Source organism: Caloenas nicobarica, chromosome 2 (genome assembly GCF_036013445.1).
Source record: "Caloenas nicobarica isolate bCalNic1 chromosome 2, bCalNic1.hap1, whole genome shotgun sequence".
NCBI classification, from domain to species: Eukaryota; Metazoa; Chordata; class Aves; order Columbiformes; family Columbidae; genus Caloenas; species Caloenas nicobarica.
Genome location: NC_088246.1, coordinates 160,607,351 through 160,627,369, shown reverse-complemented (window position 1 = coordinate 160,627,369; position 20,019 = coordinate 160,607,351). Strand labels below are relative to the sequence as shown.

General features: G+C 38.6%; 1 protein-coding gene across 6 annotated transcripts in view; it reads left to right on the top strand.

Moving 5' to 3' along the window:
* Positions 1-20,019, top strand: part of TRAPPC9 (trafficking protein particle complex subunit 9) — a 486,097-nt gene that overhangs the window by 35,243 nt on the left and 430,835 nt on the right. For all 6 annotated transcript variants that reach the window (XM_065629223.1, XM_065629226.1, XM_065629224.1 and 3 more), the window contains 3 exons: positions 10,298-10,424; positions 13,959-14,104; positions 19,744-19,829. In XM_065629223.1, coding sequence (XP_065485295.1) covers positions 10,298-10,424; positions 13,959-14,104; positions 19,744-19,829 — 359 coding nt within the window. The remainder of the gene's footprint in view (positions 1-10,297; positions 10,425-13,958; positions 14,105-19,743; positions 19,830-20,019) is intronic.

Here is a 20,019-nt window from a genome sequence, read left to right as displayed (position 1 = left end):
AGGATCTTTACTTGAAACATTGTCTTGAATTTTCACCCAAACAGCTGGGAAAATGGAACCAAGCTGCGCGGGCACTCAGTGAGTTATAGAATAGAACAGAATCGGTTTGGTTGGAAGAGACCCTCAGGATCATCGAGTCCAACCATAACCTGACTCTGGCACTAAACCATGTCCCTAAGAACCTTAGATTCAACTAATTGGCACTTCACTGGAGAAAGGGATAAGAAAGACCTATGAACCTATAAGCACCTGCTGCTACTCTAGAGCATGGAATAATTTATACCCACCTCTTGTTTCGAGGGACTGATGGAGCAATTTCTTATTGTATGTTCACCTGGCTGTGTCCTGTTATTTTGTTTGTGTCTTGCTATGACTTTCTCGTTTTTTTTCCCTGTTTAGGCTGCCGTAGCAAGAGTTCTTGAGAGCTTCAGCTTATTTTTGTTTAGTTTGAGCTGGTTGCCTGCCATTGCTCCTCTGTGTGTTGTTCCTCCAGCCTCTTCCCATAGTGGTGCTTCACTTTTTTTTTTTTTTTCCCCCTGTTGTTCATATTTAGGTCACAGGAAACAATCATAGAAAGATGATTATAAGTATAGAAATGTAAGATAAACAAATATGAATGCCTGATTTTTTAAATAAACAAACCACCTTGACAGTAGTGTTTAACTTTGAAAAGAGGAGATACATTAAAGAAACTAACTGGAAGAAATTCAAAGGAGTGGTATGTTTGCTGGTAGCATAGAAACTGCTTAAAGATGTCATAGTAGATTCTCAGTAAGTTTATTCTAGTCATTAAAATAAAAAAAAAAATTAAAAAAGCAAGGGCAGTTAAACAGCAAAATAAATGCAATTTAGGGAGAAAAAAAAGAAGTTTACTGTACAAAAGTGGATGTTGTGTCCAAGCATAGAAAGTAGAAGGGAATGTCAAACTTCATAAATTAAATGGTGTGAGGGGGGCAGTGAGGAATATAAGCCAAGAAAAGATTTTGAGGTGTAACTTGCTGAACTCATGAAAGCAAATAACTTCCTCAGACATATTAGAAGCGGGAAGGCTGCCAGGACTGAAACATAGTTGAGGTTTAAAGAGAGACACTCAGGGAAGATTGAGCTGGATCAGAAAACTTTGATCAAGGTTTTCTTTATAGGAAGGAAGATTGTGAGCCTTGGTCCTTCCTCTGCAGAGAAGAAATCTGTGGAATTCTTTCCAAGCTTAATTAGAAATGGTTTATGGTGGAGACTGATCTGAGATGTTGGACTCAATGATCCTTGTGGGTCCCTTCCAACGCAGGACATTCTATGAGCGATAATAAATTTCGGGTACCAGAAAAAGTTCAAAGATGCTTAAAGAGTTTTAAAATTAAAGTGTTGAACTGCTAACACTTACAATTAAAGGATTTCTTAAATTGTCTTCATTCGCATTCTAAAATTATGAGTGGCAGGTGTATCTCTGCATTTTTTTAAGAGTTCAGAGAGGGATGAATGTTCTTCTAAGTAAATCAGGTGGATGTATCTTCAGCATAGGTGTCTCCATTGTAGTCATCCTCTTGCTTCTGGCCGTCCCGGTGATTCCTTTGGCAAGATTTTTTGCGCCCTGTACGCATATTTGGTTGTCCCAGTACTGACCTAGGCAAGGTAAACCGAATTAGAACGCATCTGGAATTCAGTGAATTTAATATCAGTACTGGGTAAAGTATAAGAAACTATAGTAAATAATAGTAGGCATATGGATAATTGCGTTCTAATGGGAAGGAATCAGCACATCCTTGAAGTGTGATTTCTTCCTATAGATGTTCTTTCCAAGGAATGATGGAGCATTTAAAGGAGCGTGATTTAATTAATACAATATTCCTGAATTAAAAAGATTATAAACAATCAGAAGTGATAGAAGGAATCGAGTGAATGAGATTATGGTGTTGATGGAAGAGGTTATTGGTCACGTGGTGTAGGATCTTGCTTTTCAAAACAGTTGTAAGCTGTTAGGAAACTGGCAAAAATGATAATATCACCATTTGTTGCTGAGCCACGGTTGTTTAGAAGAGCTTCTGGAGTAGACTCGATTGTGCTATTGTTTCTGGAGAGTGCAAAGTAAGAGATCCCGTGTTGGAAACCTTCTCTTAGAAGGTTTAGCTTGCGCTGGCTGTCACAAATAATCCCCTGAAGTACGTGTAACGTCGGCAACAACTGCTTTGCTCTGTAGTTTCTCGCCTGTGCTGCAATATTTGCTAATACAGATGTAGCCTGTCAGCACTTTGCAATGTTTTCTAGTCATAAGGAACGTTATTCCTGAATACTGCGTTTAAATTAGGGCAGCATTTCCCCTGGGATCCTCTACAGTGTGTAAATTAATTTTTAGAAAGGTAAAAGTTATTGATTTCAAGGGCTGAAAAGACCGGAGCTTTAATCAGGCTGAACAGAGAATATAATGCAAATTAAAATTTGATGTAAACTTCGGAGTTGAAGTGACGTTTACTTAACTGACACTAATGAGCTGGTTTTAATGCACTGCGTGGTATTTTAGTTGACAAAGTACCTGCCTCATCAATAAATCTTTCAAACAGGAGCTGGTTTGGTTGGTCTTGCAGTATTAAAATTAACTGATCTCAGGATGGAGACTGAAATCTTCAGTATAATACCAGGGAATATTTATAGCAGCGTGGTAGGTTCTTAGCCATTAATTGGAAATCTTTTTACAGCTTCAGCATAGTGCCGTATCTTTTCTGTATATGGATATATAAAAAAGTATATGTGTGTGTATATATGAAAGAATGTAATTGAACAGACTTGGCACCTCGTGTGTGTTCAATCTATGGCGGCACGGTATGGTGTAAGAATAAATATATTAAAAAAAGCTTGAATGTAAATGCTTTCTGAGATACTGCGATAAAAGTCTGCTGAGATTGCACATGAAGGAGGAGGAAACTTCTCAGAAGCCACTTAACTCTTCTTATTCATCACGGTACCCTGAATTTTGCAGCTTTTCGTCTAGTTCTGTGTTTTCTTCAGCCGCGTACGATAAAACTCGAGCGCTGCTATGTGCTCCTGTTGCTGGGAGTTGTTTATCTGCCACACGTTTTCCTGCTTTTTTAAAAACCCCTTTTTAAAATTCAAAATAGTGGCAGCAGGGTAAAACTCGCTGGGCTTGGTTTATCATTTTAAAATCTCTCTCTGGAGCTGGCCTTGTCTAGAGACAAGCTGCCTTATTAAATAACTTCACTCAAACTGCTTTATTAAAAAGGTGTAGTTTATTTTCCTGAAATACACGTCTTTTAGACTATGTGGAAAACGAAGAGGAAAACCACAATGCCTGTGCACGTTTATCTGTTTCAAATAATGATCTGCTATTCCTTGTGTTGCTTGATTAACTCTGGTTCAGATCTTGATTCAATCAATGTATTAATTTTGAAGTGGAATAAATAGATGCAACTAAGTAAAATAACAACAGTGGTAAAAGATTTACATTCATATTCATTTGCATAGCACAAAAGATGAAGACCAACAGTTGTTTGCGTCATGTTTTATATGAAAGAAAAACACTGTAATGTAAATGAAGATTGATCCAAATTGTTATTAACAAATCTGAAAGTCTTTCACTCCAGTCAACACCATCTTCAAATTCGTAGGTAAAGCAGAAGATCAATCATTACGATAAAATGGTGCATTTCTTTATGACAAAAGTTTCCTATTAATTTGCATAAAGTCATTTATCAACAAAACGAAGCTTCTGAGATTTAGCTCAAAATTCCTACTGTCGTGTAGTTACCTCTGATTTTTGAAGAAGCCGATTTGATCAATTGAGGGAAAAGATACGAATGTTCAGATGCAGACGCATTGCAAAGACTTTGTTCTAGGAAAAAAAAAAAATTACTTTGGAGAAGGCAAACTTTAATTGGCAATATAAAGACATGAAGAATTTGTGCTGCCTTTTTAAAAGCCAATGTTTTTCTACTGAAGGAAGCTATTTTAAGAGGTGCTATATTAACTATATTGCTAAAATTCAGCTACATTTTATATGACACTTAACAGACTCCATACTGCTTCTTTAGCCTAAAGCCAAATGGAATCAAGGTGCTACTGAAAGTAGCAGTTTATGTGTATTAAAAAGAAATATCCACGTTTAAAAGAGAAGCATACATGTAGTTTGGTGAACTCCCCACACGGTGTCCACCGAATATGATTTGATGTGCTAAGAAAAGAAGAGGAAAGTCTAGGAGTGATAATGAAGAATTTTCTTAATGATCGGAAAACTCGACTCTATGTTAGTTGAGAGAGCTGACATGTTTTCATTTTAAGTTTTCAGACAGTTGTCTCGTTCTGTAAACCATTAAATTGTCCTTTTCTGAAGCAAGTGGTTTTGATTTGCATCACTAAGGGAGACATTGATACTTTAATCATGTTAATCCTCTCTGGCCAAATTCCTGCGACTTTGCATAACAGTATATTGGGAAAAATGTCCCGCATGTTGTTCTTGCCGTCTCCTGTCTCTGTGCATCTTCCACCCAAAATACAAAATCAGGTGTTTTTCAGTTACGCCGTTGTATCTTTAAATTTGTACAAAACCTGCTCTGCTCAAAAGCAGCTCTGCAGCAATCCTTACTTTTTGTTTATCGTTATGGAAGTTATCTATGCTTCACTTGCTCCGCTTTACGTTAAGGTAGATCTTCTGGTATTTCTTAACATGAAAAAACCCCATTAATATTGTACAGTGGTTTGCACACTGATTTTGTATGTACAAAACATATTTTTGTACTGTTCAAAGTATACAGGCATCTGAAGTTCTCAGATACGGCGGAGAACGAGATACTGAAATTTTAATGGCATGTTTCTGAACTCTGACTTTGGCTTTGTCAATGTTTCATGAGATTTTGTCTAAAAATATTTTTTTTGCTAGCTGTGAATTTCATTCTGACTGTGACTTTGTGTACACGTTATCTAAAATAATTAAAAAACTAGTAACAGGAGACTGTGACGTGTTTAATCAATCCCTTCCCTTTCTCTCTCTTTGTGGCGGTCATCATGGAAGCAGAAAACGTTCTGCCGTCATCATGGAAGCAGAAAACGTTCTGCTGCTGCCAGACAACTCATAGTAGCAAAGCTGATAATTTATTTTTCAAAGCTGATCTATTAAACAACAAATAACTGAATCCTTTGGCTTTCGTTCTCTTCTTTGTATGGATGGAGCCACTGATATTCCCCATAAAAATCACTTTTGAGTCTATTGACAAAACCTGGTGTGGAGAACACATCAGGGGCTTGAATTCTGTTCCAGTTTCACGACACCTCTTTATACATAGAAAATAAATTAATTCTCACAGGCTTTGGTCCTTTTGTCAGCCAGTTGGCCAGTCAATTTGCGTTTGTGTCCCGTCTAACTGATGATCTAATTAATAGAGATAGGAATCTGAAATGTAGCTGTTCAAGGCAGCATAAAAACATCAGTAAGTCCTGAGATTTATTGCAATAGAGAATATCGGAATGAAAACCCAGCATTCTTTGTGTTGCTTCCAAAGCAACTTGTTCAAGTATCAGATCTCTGAGCAGCTTGAAGTTGTGTTTATTTTCTCCGTGTATTTTTCATAAAAATATTAGAGGTGCTGTTTGTTTGCTAAAACTTTACGTTCACGATTTTTTTGTAAAAATGCTGTCATCTAATACCTATCAGATTTAATGTCATGGAAAAACAGATGATGCTTGCCTGCAAATTAGGGGATACCTGCTCTGTTCTGCTGAATGAAACAACCGAAATACTGAATTAGAAAATTGATCCTGCAAGTCTTTGGGTACTGAGCATCCAAATAGGATGTTTACTGTCTATCCACATCCATCTGAAACTAGAGTTGAGGGGCTACCTGAAAGGTCATCAAGAACTTTGCATGCATCCTATTAATATAATCTAGTGATTAACTTCAAGGTAAATATTTTGCTTTTTGCTGCTGCCTGGCTGACTTTCCTGTCTTGCTACATGTTACTAGTAATTTATCAAGGAGATGTTTGCTGCAGGAGGTCTCCTTGGATTCCCCTTTATAAACATTATTTCTTGTTTTCAAGGGCGAAGGAAAAGCTCCGCCAGCCCAAAGAATCCTGGCTACAATTTATTTTTTGTTAAAACTTTAATTCTGGGCTTATCACCATGGGAAAACAGAAGTCAGAAGGCTTTTAGCTATTTGTTTCCCAACTTTTCCAGTATTTTAGCAAGTCACATAAGGAAATGGAAAGTTGTCTTTTAGTGTAACTGGCAGGTCAGACACAAAACGTTCCCTTTCTTCATTCTACCTTGCTGGAGGTTGTTCTGCAGGAGGCGCAATGACTTGATCAGAACAAGATCAACCCATTGTTTGCAGCAGAAGAAATGCTGTATTTTTAATATTTGACTTAGTTTTTAATGGATAGTGACTAAGACCAAGTACAGGTATTTTAAATTTCTTCAGATATTTAAGAGCCGAAACATAGAGTTATAGCAATTGTGTTGTTCTCATTTTCTCTGTTATCTGCCAAGGCATGAAATGCTTTTTGTACAATACTGTTAAATCACGGTTACTGAAGTGTTTAAAAATGTTAGTCTGTAGCTGAGCTTCTTTCTGTCCTGGTCTGATTTTTCAGTGACTCCATTATTATGAAATTCTGCCTGACATTATTGTGAAACTAGCAGAAAGACTTTTCTTTTTCACATTTAGTAGCTTTCAGGTCACAAATAGTTTCTAACAGAAACTTTCAGATTTTGGCTTTCTCATATTAAAGGAAGGTTCAAAGCAGCTTTGGGACAAAATTCATTCTCTTGACTTCTCTTGACTTCTCTTCTCTTGACTTCTCTTGACCACTTCTCTTGATTGTTCATTGTCTTGACATAAAGTAGTTAAGCAAGAAATTACCAAGAATATTGGGGGACTTGCAAAATTTTCAGTTGTCAGAAGCAGCCAAAAAAAGGGTAATGAAATGATTTGATATGAAAGGGGGAAATTGTGCTACGAGGTTATACTGAACAAACTGAGAAGTGGCAATACTGCCTATGGCTTTGTTCAGCTTTATTCGGTTGCAGCTGTTCTATGATCCTGATCTCCCAACGAGTCTGGGAAGAAACTGGAGTAAAAAAAAATCATGAACATAGTTACTCCAGATGAGAAAATAACCCATCGTTTCTCACTCAATAAATGAGTCTCTGCAATACCTACACAAGAGGATCCGTAGCGTTTCCAGCTGCAGCGCAGGCTTTTAAAGCTGTTGAGGTGAATTCACAGGTCAAAGGATCAATTGGTGATTACTGTTCTGCTGACACACACAAGCAGGAAGAGACTAGGTAGGTAAAGACCTCCAAGAGTGGCTATTTTCTTTCTTCTTTGCAAAAAGAAAGATAAGTGCTGGTGATAACTGCTTGTCACAGAGAGTCTTCTAAACTGTGGGTCAGGAGGCTTAGTAGTTGAATAGATCTTCTCTGGAGGCTCCTGCAGCTTCTGATTGTGTCAAAATATGACAACATCCAGGCAGATGCTAGGAAAACTTAGAGCTGCTTGAAACAAGACTGTAGTGGCGTTTTGGCAACTATTAGGCTTTGCAGGGAAGTTTGCATCATTCATTCGTACCACAGAGGGCAGGTAGCAAAAGTGCTCGGTCAAGGGAGAAAGTCTCCAACATTTGCTTTCAGAAGTGGTGCTCAGGCACGGTGACACAGCTCTTGCTCTTTTGCATCATGAATGTTTCACGGTATGTCCTATGGATGCAGATTCTTTAGTGTCTCAGCTGAGACAAAGTGCTAAGTAAAAAGGAGTAGAGCTGCTGGCTTAGCGGCAGTGTGTTATAAACTGCATTTCATACCGTATCAGCATAGAAAAATGTCTCATTTTAGCCTCGTCTTTGCAGAAAGCACGCTGAGCTTCTACTGTGAAATAAAAATATGACTCTAAAATCTATAAGCAAATCCTTCTTGCAAGTGGCAGCATGCTTTTTTTGAATACAATAATTGACGGTGTTTAGGAAATGAAAGCCAGTTCTTCAGAATGACAGACCTGTGGTTTCGGGCAGGATTAAGCGCACACTCTAGCGTTGTCTTCGTCATTCTTGGTAGCTGTGACATTTTCCATCTCAGTGGTTGCTACTTGTACTATGCGCCCTTGCTCACGTAACATGGCAAATGACAACCTGAATGCTGTAGCCTAAAATATTTATGAAAATACTCAGTCTTGAACCACTACAACTGCTGGCTCCATCTTCAGCCACTAGAACTGGCTGTGCTACGCTGGTCTGAGTGCAGGTGTATGTCTAATAATCTATTTTTGGGAACATTTACTTCACGCAGTTAAAATGTGGTGAGTGGCTCAAGAGAGTTCGGTGAAATATTGACACAAGTGAGGCAACTTGTCAGTTATGTGGCATTAATTTAATAGCAAAGATGCTTAATTTCAATGTTTATTTGCTTTGAAAGAGTGTGTACTCGTGGCCTTAGGTGCTTGCAAACTGAGCTGGATTGATGTGGGCAGCACAACCATCAGGGGATGTTTGGGCCTCGAAAGGCCCAAGATGGTGTTTTGGGCAGCAGGAAAGCTTTACAGTATATGTTCCTCTCATGTTTTTCTCAATCTTCCCTCTCACAGCTGCTACGCAGCATTTTTTACCCTTTCTCAAACATGTAATCACAGAGGTGCCACCAGCAGAGCCTTGGGGAGCAACCAGTCCAGTTTGGAGTTGACTGGAACTGGCGTTATCCTCCCCCTCTGCCCTGCCCTGGTGAGGCCGCGTCTGGAGTTCTGTGTCCAGTTCTGGGCTCCCCAGTTTAAGAAGGACAAGGAATTACTGGAGGGAGTCCAGTGGCTACGAAGATGCTGAGGGGTCTGGAGCATCTTTCTTATGAGGAGAGACTGAGAGAGCTGGGGCTGTTCAGCCTGGAGAAGAGAAGCTGAGAGGGGATCTCATCAGTGTTTATAAATATCTCCAGGGTGGGTGTCAAGAGGATGGACCAGACCCTGTTCAGTGGTGCCCAACGACAGGATGAGGGGCAGCGGGCACAGACTGAAGCACAGGAGGTTCCATCTGAACATGAGGAGAAAGTTCTTTCCTTTGAGGTGCCAGAGCCCTGGAGCAGGCTGCCCAGAGAGGTTGTGGAGTCTCCTTCTCTGGAGACATTCAAACCCACCTGGACACCTTCCTGTGTGATCTGCTCTGGTGAACCTGCTTTAGCAGGTGGGTTGGACTGGATGATCTCCAGAGGTCCCTTCCAAACCCAACCACTCTGGGATTGTTCTGCGATGCTCTCTGACATGGAGCTGCTCCTGGTCTCACAAAGGCCACTTGCTACCAAACCCCTGTATAAACCCAATACACTTGTCTAAGCAGTTTTTTTGGAAAGCAGTATTTGCTGTAACCCTTCCCTTTTCTATTTTTGTTTTATCGTTGACTATTTTCATCTCCAAAGCATTGTCTAGCAACAGTTTAGTTATTGAATAGTTGTTTTTATTGGTAGCACATGTATTGAGGAATATTCACTGTGCTTTACAACAATATAGGTCTGAGACTTTTCATCTATCTCATTCTCCCCTCTAAACACACACTCTCAGGCTTATTTCTGTTTGCGGACACCCATTTAATCAGAGAAATGTAATTTTGTGTTCTGGACATATATTGCCAAATAGCCTTTTTTTTTTTTTTTTTGAGACACAATAGTAGAAAATAATTGTTGGATAAAATTGATAAGCATTTGTTGTTGAAGATAACCCAAATAACCTATATTTGTTGGAGTGTTCTTGTATTTTCAAGCAAAACCGAAGAAATTTTCTTACCGGTTGTTATGATTTAGTAGCATAATATTGTGAAATTATTTTCTTAGTAAGGATTAGGTAGTTTTAACACAAGGTAACATCAGAAGTAATTTGTTTCTTTTCTTTGCCTTTGGTATTGTTTCAGCTAATGTTTCATAACAAGGTTTGTTCACATAACAATGCTTTTATTAATAACCTTTACATGCTTGAAGCCAATTGTGTTGGATATGTAGATTTACTAGATAAATTGTAGAAATTTTTATCTTGACGATGAAAAAAATAACAAAAACCAGACATAGACTGACACTACAACAATTCTGAAAAGTCCAGAAAACTGTGTTGCTTAAGGTCACTAAATTATATTTGATTCTTCCCTTACGGCTTCTGGAGCATAACTCTGAGCATCTTATGCAAAAATCAGTTGTCATTCCCTTACAGTTATTTTGTATAAATACAAAAAAAAAGCCAAGTAAAACTTTGGGTTATAGCTTCATCTTTTGATACATGTACGTTTGAAATTGTTTTTTAATTTTATTTTAAACAAATTTATTTTCTAGAAAAGAAAGATGTAACACAGAGCTTGGAAAGCTACACAGCGAAATGTCCTGGTACGATGGAATTCATCACCTTTCCAGATGGTTTGAAGTTACCTCCTGTTCCCTTCACCAAATTGCCTATTGTGAGGTAAGACTCCAAAATACAATCTTTAACTTTTCCACAGCACCTGTCAAAGGATACTGGAAGGATGTGATTGTCTCAGTTTACGTAAGCTGTTCACAATAACATGGAAAAATGTCAAAATGTCAAATTGGTTTGAGAAGTTCCTAGCAAAAATAGAGCCTTTGAGCAGAAAATACTTTCTGTGGTCCCGTCTTTCAAGAGTTTCTCACACAATCAAAAAAATTGTATTTTGTAATCGCAGCTGAGATTCAAGTTTAGACACCTGATCATACTGAAGGTCCGCGAGTTGGATGCCGCCTCCATCCGTGGAGCTTGGAACTCAGCTGGAATTGATGCCTTTTGTAGCTGTTCCTTTCCAGATGCTGCATTTTCAAGCTGGCACCTTCACTGGCCTGTTCTAAATCTACGTTCCTTTTTGTGCCAAGACACACCATGCAGTCAGTCCGATGAATAAATACCTTGTTTAGATTAAAGCCTGGTGTGAAGTATTAGAGAGAGCCAGAGAGAGAGAGAAAACAGCCATTGGGCATCAATAATAAAAGAAAAGGCTAAATGAAAATCTTTGTCAGGAAGTGGCTTTTTGAAGGGAAGATAATTGGTATTCAGAAAAAAATATGGTAAAAGTTATTAAAGAGAGTTCTCATAGAGATTTTAGTTCTCAGTGGGATGTCATCAAACATTTCATGAAGCCAGAGTTCTGGTATTACAAAGAGATAATAATGTGTATAAGCAGAGCAAAAATTATATTGATTTTCAGATTACTTTTAGTCTCTAAAGTCATAGAAATGAAAATGAAAATAAGTGTTTTACTCTACGAGCATTTTTCACGATACAACTAGTTCTACTACGTTCTCTGTAACTTCTTCAATTTTTTTGTTTTCCCACATTTAATGAAGAAGGAGACCTTGTCTAACTATTTGTAGCACATTTACCATGATAGGCCTGCTCACGCTGACAATTTTTTGTGTGGGAGGTGCGGAAGGTGCAGGTTTGACTGGAACGTATGGTTGTGTGGAGTCAGAACAGTCACACTGGTTCCACTTGTGTCCTTGAAACAGCGTTTTTTCTTCTGCTTGGACCAAATACAAAGTTGTGCACTGAATAACTTGGGTCACCCCACTTTTAACGTGTATTCCAGGGAGAAAAATACATCTTCCCTGAGTAAAACCTTAATTGTTAGAACCAAAGCTACATATTACAGTGAGACAGTTTGAGTAATTTCTTATCACCTGACCTCGGGCTTGATTTAGTTTCACAAAAAAATTAATGTATAGAGCTAAAGGAGTCATATTTGACTGTCCTAGGTCCTGTTTGCAGTCAAGACATACAAGTAGTTGCTTCCAGGTTTTTCTAACCTATTTAGATACCTGCTTTAGGATGAGTTGCATTACTAGCGTATGTATTAAAAAACTAATTAAGCAAACTTGTATAGTCCTTTCTAGTACCTGAGTTACGTGATTGTAGAGAGAAGTGAGAGCAAAGGCTCCCATGAAAACCTTTTTAAGGCAAGAAATTTTCTTTTGAGAGCAAGGGTGTTGTCAGCCACTTGGTGCCTCTTGCAGATCTCTGTTCTAGGAATAATCTTAGTGTTACACAGTATGAAAGCAAAACTGCCTTCCTTAATCTGGCTATGTATGGTGTCTGTCTGCCTTGGCTGTCAAATAGGTGCAGAAATTCGATGCTGAACTTCCTTTGTGAGTCTAACCCTTAACTTGTGCTAAAAGAGCAGCATTGAGTTTAGCTGTGAGGTGTTTAATCCTGAATTAGTCTCAGGTTTTTGCTTAATTTTTAAATGGTGGAGGAGGTGGATTGTACCGGATGTATTCATAGCACTTTCTTTTTCTTCTCCGTGCTGAATATTGAAGAAGTTTCAAGTCTGGAAGATATGGAAAATACCGGTCGAGTCCTTTTTTTTTTTTTGTAGGAATCATGAACGTAGAGGCCAGTTGAAACAACAGATTACCAAGACTGTGGGAAAGGCTCTGCCTCACTTAAAATGTTTTATATGCTGAGAGAAGGGGACAAGCACACTGTATTTACTTGTATTCCTAGGCTTAGCTTTAAGAGGTCCTTAATTTATATGGTCAAGTTGTGCTGACCTGGCTGCGCGTGGGGCATTGAAAAAAGTTGCTGCTGTTTTGCCATGAGGCGAGGAACCCCAAGTCAACATTGTTTAAGAATTGCTCCTCTCCTCTTCTCTCCTCGTTTTTTGAAAATTCTATAAAAGCCACAGTGATAAAACTCTGTAATCCAACAAAATATTAGTTGTGTCCATACATAAAGCCTCCTGTTACATTTCCACAGCAGACATAGTAGAATTGTAGAGCTGTCCACATAGCTGGAAAACAGCGATGCTGCAGGACTGCAGAGCTCTTTGAGCTAAATCATACTAATTTTAGAGACATAAGTTATAAATGTGTTGAAACACAGCAACTGCCTGAAAGGAGTTTGAAGCATGGAGGGGGTTGGTCTCTTCTCCCAAGTAGCAAGTGATGAGACGAGAGGAAATGGCCTCAAGTCGTGCTAGGGGAGGTTTAGATTGGATATTAGGAAAAAATTCTTCATGGAAAGGGTTGTCGGGCATTGGAACAGGCTGCCCAGGGCAGTGGTGGAGTCACCGTCCCTGGAGGGGTTTAAAAGGTGTTTAGATGAGGTTCTCAGGGACATGGTTTAGTGCTAGAGTTCGGTTATGGTTGGACTCGACGATCCTGAGGGTCTCTTCCAACCAAAATGATTCTATGATTCTAAGTGTGGTTTTGATCAGTGTTGAACAATCTAAGCTTATGATTCAATCCGTGCTGGAGCCCTCCAGAAACAAACACATTTACTGATGCTGAAGACTTGTGTTTACTGTTGGCACTTCATGGACTACGAGTTTTTAATCCATTCAGTGTGGGGTGCTTATTTGAGATGCAGATTTCTTAATCAAAATACTGTCAAACATTGAAATGCCACAATGAAACTGGAACATATAGTTGCCTCATTACCTTTTTCTGCTCCATACATATAAAGAAATAGAAAAGATTTGGCTTGTCAAAATCTTTATGTTCCATTACTCATGTTAAGTAGTACTTAATGTCTACCTGTCCTTTATTTAAGTATATTATTCTTTACAGTCTTTCTTTTTTTGTGCGTATCACATCTTTTAACTAGATGCTTGGTCTATTATTGATGTGCTTTAAATAACATAATATTTTTATATGTTTTGTTTTAGCCTTTGGAATTTTGGGAATTTTTTTTTTTTTGACATCTCAAATAGTGTAGTGTGATCTGGAAAGCTCCTTAATGAATTTTGATTTCTTTTGATGAAACTTCAGAAACTAAAAGCATGTTGGATTGGAAAATATTTCATTATTGCACACTATAAAATCACCATCTACTATTTTCTCCAATACAAACTATTAATAGAAGGATTGTAGGTGTTTTCTTCATGTTTTCCATTTCAGGGATTGTAATCACTACCTACTCAGAGTGTCATTTAGTATTTATCAGTTCCTTTTTAACACAACCATCTATAAACTTACTTTTACTCAACAGATCTGTGAAGCTCTTGAACCTCCCGACCAGTCTCCGGCCTCACAAAATGAAAAGTTTACTTGGTCAGAATGTGTCAACCAAAAGCCCTTTCATATACTCTCCAATTATTGCTCATAGTCGTGGGGAAGAACGGAATAAGAAAATAGGTGAGAACATTTTACAGTATTTCCTGTTCTTGTGTTAAATTAGAAAATCTTTCTTGGTCCAGGAAAGCAAACGTGAACTTTACTTTCTTCTATCTGAAATAATCAGTGTTTTAACCTGAAGTTCTGAAGGAGAAAACCTTTGTTCTTTGTGGGACCGTTTCAAATCCAAAAGAGGAATAAAGTCTCATAGGTGATAAAACTGATTTTCAGAGGAGATAAAATAGTTTTATTTCCTGCTCAAACAAACGAGAAATCAGAGAAAACTTATTTCTGGCACATTCAGTTTGGCAGCAGACAACTTAGCCCATTATCATGTGTGGTGCCCTGAGCATCTTTTCGATATCCTGTTATGATTTAACTTAAACAGATTAACTGTCTGATTAGTTGGTTTTTCTTAAAGGCAGTTCCACAAAAATCACAAAAGCCTTATAAACAATGTTTAGAATACTATAGCAGTTTTCTGCGGGAGGATTATTTCATTTATTGTAAAGCTCTTCATTACAGTAATTGTGCCATTGAAAGTAGATTACAAGGCTTGTTTTGAATCCTGGATTAAGTTACATATATTAGTAGTCCTTTTTGTTGCTTTTGTGCACATCACATGCATGATAATTTTTAACATAAGCATTAGCGTCAGCACAAAAGGGACTTGTGTGACTGCAAAATAGAACTGACCATAAAAACTTCAGTACAGAAATTAGCAGAATGTTGTTTATCTTAACTCAGCTCTTTATGTTACTGATTTTAGTACAATGTAATCACCAAAAAAAAGAAGTAGAAAATCAATAGTTTGAAATGCCATCCGGGTTTGTTAGATTTTCTGTGTCACACTTTGAATTGTAGAATACTAAACATTTAGCAGGTCATCGTCACTAGTGGCTCCAACTAATTTTTCAAAGAGCTCGTTCTGGGACAAGCTAGGGCAGCAACTCGTGAGCAGGATGAGTGTGTGGACTCCTCGGCGCCTGAACTTCGTGTTCTGTCCCCCGCTCCCTGCCCCTTTCAAGCGTGAATGCAGAGCACAGATGGGGAATGTTTTCCCTTTCCTTTATTCTCCATTTATCTTACTACTGGTACCTCGAATCCTGGGGTCAGTTTTGGGCCCCTCACACCAAGAAAGGCCTTGAGGTGCTGGAGCGAGTTGAGAGGAGGGAACGGAGCTGGGGAAGGGGCTGGAGCACAAGTGTGATGGGAGCGGCTGAGGGAGCTGGGGGTTCAGCTGGAGAACAGGAGCTGAGGGGAGACCTTCTGATCTCTGACCTGCCTGAGAGGAGCCTGGAGCATGGAGGGGGTTGGTCTCTGCTCCCAGGTAACAAGTCACAGGATGAGAGGAAATGGCCTCAAGTTGTGCCAGGGGAGGTTTAGACTGGATATCAGGAAAAATGTCTTCCTGGAAAGGGTTGTCAGGCACTGGAACAGGCTGCCCAGGGCAGTGGTGGAGTCACCATCCCTGAAGAGGTTTGTAAGACATGTAGGTGAGGTTCTTAGGGACATGGTTTAGTGACAGTGTTGGGTTAACAGTTGGACTCGATGATCCTGGTGCATCCCTTCCAACTCAGGACATTCTATGATTCTATCATAGAATCATTTAGGTTGGAAGAGACCCACAAGGATCATCGAGTCCAACTCCTGTCCCTGCACAGGACAACCCCACAGGTCACACCGTGTGTCTGAGGACGTTGTCCAGTCTCTTCTTGAACACTGTCAGGTTGGGGCTGTGACACCTCCCTGGGGAGCCTGTTCCAGTGTCCAGCACCCTCTGGGGGAAGAACCTTTTCCTCATGTCCAACCTGAACCTCCCCTGGCACATCTTCCTGCCATTCCCTCGGGTTCTGTCCTTGGCTGTTACAGAGAAGAGTTCGGTGCCTGCCCCTCCTGCTCCCCTTGTGAGGAAGCTGTAACCACCATGAGCTCTCCCCTCAGTCTCCTGTTCTCCAGGCTGAACAAACCAAGTGTATTTGTATCATAGCATAGCGCATTGCTCTCTGGAACTCCTCCTTTTTTGCCTCTCTCCTTTTTTACCCATCCAACAGTTCTCTTTCATCTACTTTTAAAATTGTCTCCAGCAGCATAGCATCCACTTGGCCCATTCATCTGGATCATTCCTGGCTGGCAGAGCCAGGACTTGGAGAATCTCTGTATGGTTTCTTCAGTCTAATCTGGGGGGGCCGCAGGGTTTTTCTAGGCTAGATGTTGGACTTAACCTGTCTGTGCACCCCGATTATGATTAGGATGAGATCCTTCACCATGAGAACATGCACATTTTCTACTTTGTTTTATGTTGATATGCATTTTCAATAAATAGTTGAAACATAGGGAATTAGGAGATAAGCAGGGGTATTATGGGATTATTTTCTGGCAGTTTGGGAGGACATGGTTTAGTACTGCTTTGCTACAGTACTACTTTGGTTTCAAAAGATAAAGGATAAGAAATGTAAAAGAGGATGTTAAGAGTTAAGGATAAAAGTTAAATAAAGGGTAAGAAATTTAGACCTGTGGGAAGATCTTAAAGTGCTTCCATGTTAAGGAAATATTTATTTAGAAAATAGCTTATATTATTTCTCTTAATAATTTGTTTAAAAATTGGTCACAATTAAATTATTAACATTTAATCTCTTAGGTATACCTTATCAAGTTTTTTTCATTTAAATGAAAGCTTATTGCTAATCTTGTCAGACAGTTGTATTATGCACTATTCTTGTACCTTGATGGATACAAAAGGAACCTTCATTTTTTGAAACAGTTTAAGTTAGGATTTGCTGATGTGCTGTGTGACCGTAGGAGTTTTATATTATACAAGGCAGTTTTTCCTTTTAGGTTTTTATTTAGCGTAAGGAGGTGTCTGAACTGCTTGTGATCCTGTAAAGTGTTTGTCTTTCGAAGTATGTACACAGTCCATTCACTTTTAAAAGCCTCTAATGTTTCATTCAAAGTTTGGCAAACAAAAGAAGATACAAAATAAAATGAGATACTTCCATTGAAAGAAGTTGAAAAATTTAATAAACTTTGAAACTAATGAGAATATTTTAATGATTTGTACCTAACTTTAATTAAAAACAATGACAATAACAAATGAACTGTGTGTTTCTTACATGGAAATATGTTAAATGTTGGTTAAATTATTGATACAGCAAAGGAAATCAAGTTCTGTTGATAAACCAAAGGGAAACAAAACCCTTTACAAAGCCTTGAGGGAATGTTTTCAGCTTTGAGCTTGAGAAGCTTTTCTGATTGGAAACAATAAATGGGATAATTATATTCTGGTTAAATTGCTTTAATAGTACACTAGTCATAAGAAATAAACCTGCTGATTTTTGACATGAAGTGTTTTTTTGTTCTGAAGTGCCGATAGTCTAAAGCAGCAAGAAGACGACAAAATATATATCGAGAGATATATATAGGTGTGTGTTTTTTCCTCCTGCAAATAAATCATAGAATCGTAGAACAGCCCAGGTTGGAAGGGACCTCAAAAGGTCGTTTGGTGCAACCTTTCATGGGAAAGGGAGCCAAGACAAGACCATCCAGCACCATGTCCAGTTGCTTCTTGAAGAACCGCAGTGATGTAGACTCCGCCACGTCCCTGGGGAGGTTGTTCCAGTGAATGATTGTTCTTACTGTCAAAAATTTATTTCTTACATTGTGATGAAACCTCTCCTGGTACAACTTGTACCCGTCACCCCTTGTCTTCTCCATGTGACTCCTTGTGAGGAAAGAGCCTGTGTTTTCTTTGTAGCTGCCCTTTAAGTACTGGAATAGTGTGATGAGGTTCCTCCTGAGCCTTTTCTTCTCCAGGGAGAATAGACCCAACTCCTTCAGTCCTTCCTCATCAGGCAAGTTCTCCAGCCCTTTGACCATCTTCATGTCCCTCCTGTGGATCCTCTCCAGTCTGTTTGTCTTTGTTGAACTGCAGGGTCCAGAACTGGACATAGAGCTCCAGGTGCAGCCTGACAAGGGCTGAGAAGAGTGGGCTGATCCCATCTGTAAAAAATAAATGAGCTTAGAATCCTTTCTTCTTGGAAGAAAAGACAGATTAAAGCATCAGATGAATGGTTTGTGTTTGTTTAGGGATCTTTAGATCATGTTCTAGTAGCTTGACTTTTTAAGAATCTCTTTTAACGTAGTTGCATTTGAAGCGTTTTCAGAAAAGACATTGTGATCTTGTGGCATTTCTTATAATGTTGAATTAATTTAGAAGGACTGAAGTGCCCACTTGGGCTACTCCAAGTGCCTGTGTTGATCCAGGTCACCATAACTGGACTTCAGTCCAATACGTCTTCAGAGGAGAAACCAATTTTTCCGCGGACCGCAGAATGCATAAGACATTGTAGACACCGATAAGCAATTACATAAAAATAAGTTTACAGGACATCTCATACGGTTGTGCTTTTGAATGTTTAGTTTTAATCAACAGTTTTGCTTTTCAGGTTTCATAGTAATATAACCTCTTAATATCTTTGAATGTATGTTTTTGATTCCCACTAGCATTAATTGGAGTTAGACATTTGCATTAAGTGCATCTTCCTTGAGCTCTCTAATATTGCTTGCAAAATGTAATCAGATAGTAAATGATTGTGGATGTACAATTAGAGTACAGAAGGTTTCAACTGTGAATTATGGTCTTAATAATCCTGTTTGTTTATCGGACACTTTCTAATATCCTAGTAAAAAACTGTTAGTAATGCATGTTAAAATTATTGAGTAAACTAGTGAAAGTTAATCCATGTGTAGTCATGATTTATTTAACAAATACAGTTAAACCACCTTTTGTTTCTTAGGACTGCAGGTCGTCAGCTTTTATGGAGAACCTTGTCACATTCAGTTTTAAGTCTGGATGTCAGGTGCATGTGCTTAACTGTGAGAAATTTGGAAGGTAGACAGGACCTTGTGGGCTGAAAATATTATGAAGTGCTGATGTGAAATAATCTTTCTGCATTGAATGGTTCCTCTGAACTTGCATCTCTGCTGCCGACCTCGCTTGCATAATCTTCTTGCCTCCTTAAATTAAAAAAAAAATGAACAAAAAAACCCCTAAGTCTTTTTACAAGTTGCTAAATAATTTGTGTTATTGTTTAAGTTTCCATTTTGTGAACCTCAGAAAAATCTTCTATCTGTAGATCTTAGTGTCATCTTCCCCTCCCACAGCATCTCCCAAACTACTCGCTGTCTCCCAAAGAAAATTAGTGGGAGGAAACTAAGGTGGCATCTTGTTAGTGAGCAGTTGTTTCCTTCTTAATTTAGAAGGATTTTTTTATTTACTCCATCTCATCAGCTGTGTCTATATGAAGATTTGTTTCCATTAATTTAAATTCCCTTCTTCCTGTTGTGTTCGTTCCTTATCTGGTTGCTTTTTATCTGAGTCTTAATTACCCAAGGTGATGTGTAAGTATGTAAGCCTCTAAGTGTTGAACATTTAAGATGTGTTTAATTACTGTTTTGAATTGATGCCTGAGTTAATTTTGCCAATGTAATGTTGGTACGTTGGGGCTTTGGAGCACTATTACCCATTGCTGTGAAGATTATAGAGGTGTTAATTTAGAACATAAAGATAATACTGCAATCTGACAGCTCAGCTGATGCTACTTTTTCATAACCCTGCGATTAGGTAATTCTTGCATTAATTCTATAATCATTTCATGTAGATTTCCAGTGGGTCCAGGGAGATGTGTGTGAAGTCCAGTTGATGGTGTACAACCCTATGCCTTTTGAGCTCCGAGTAGAAAACATGGTATGTATCTTCCTAAATTTCCCTTTTGAATTATTTTTTCTGAAAAATTCCTCAGTTGAACTTCCAAATATGGCTTTCTAGAAACGAAATAGTTAAAAAAGTTGTTTAGACCGGTATAACCTCAGCTTAATAGTGCAGCAGTGTCAGTTTTCTCATATTTGTTGGTAATGAGGTGTTGAAGTGAAAATCT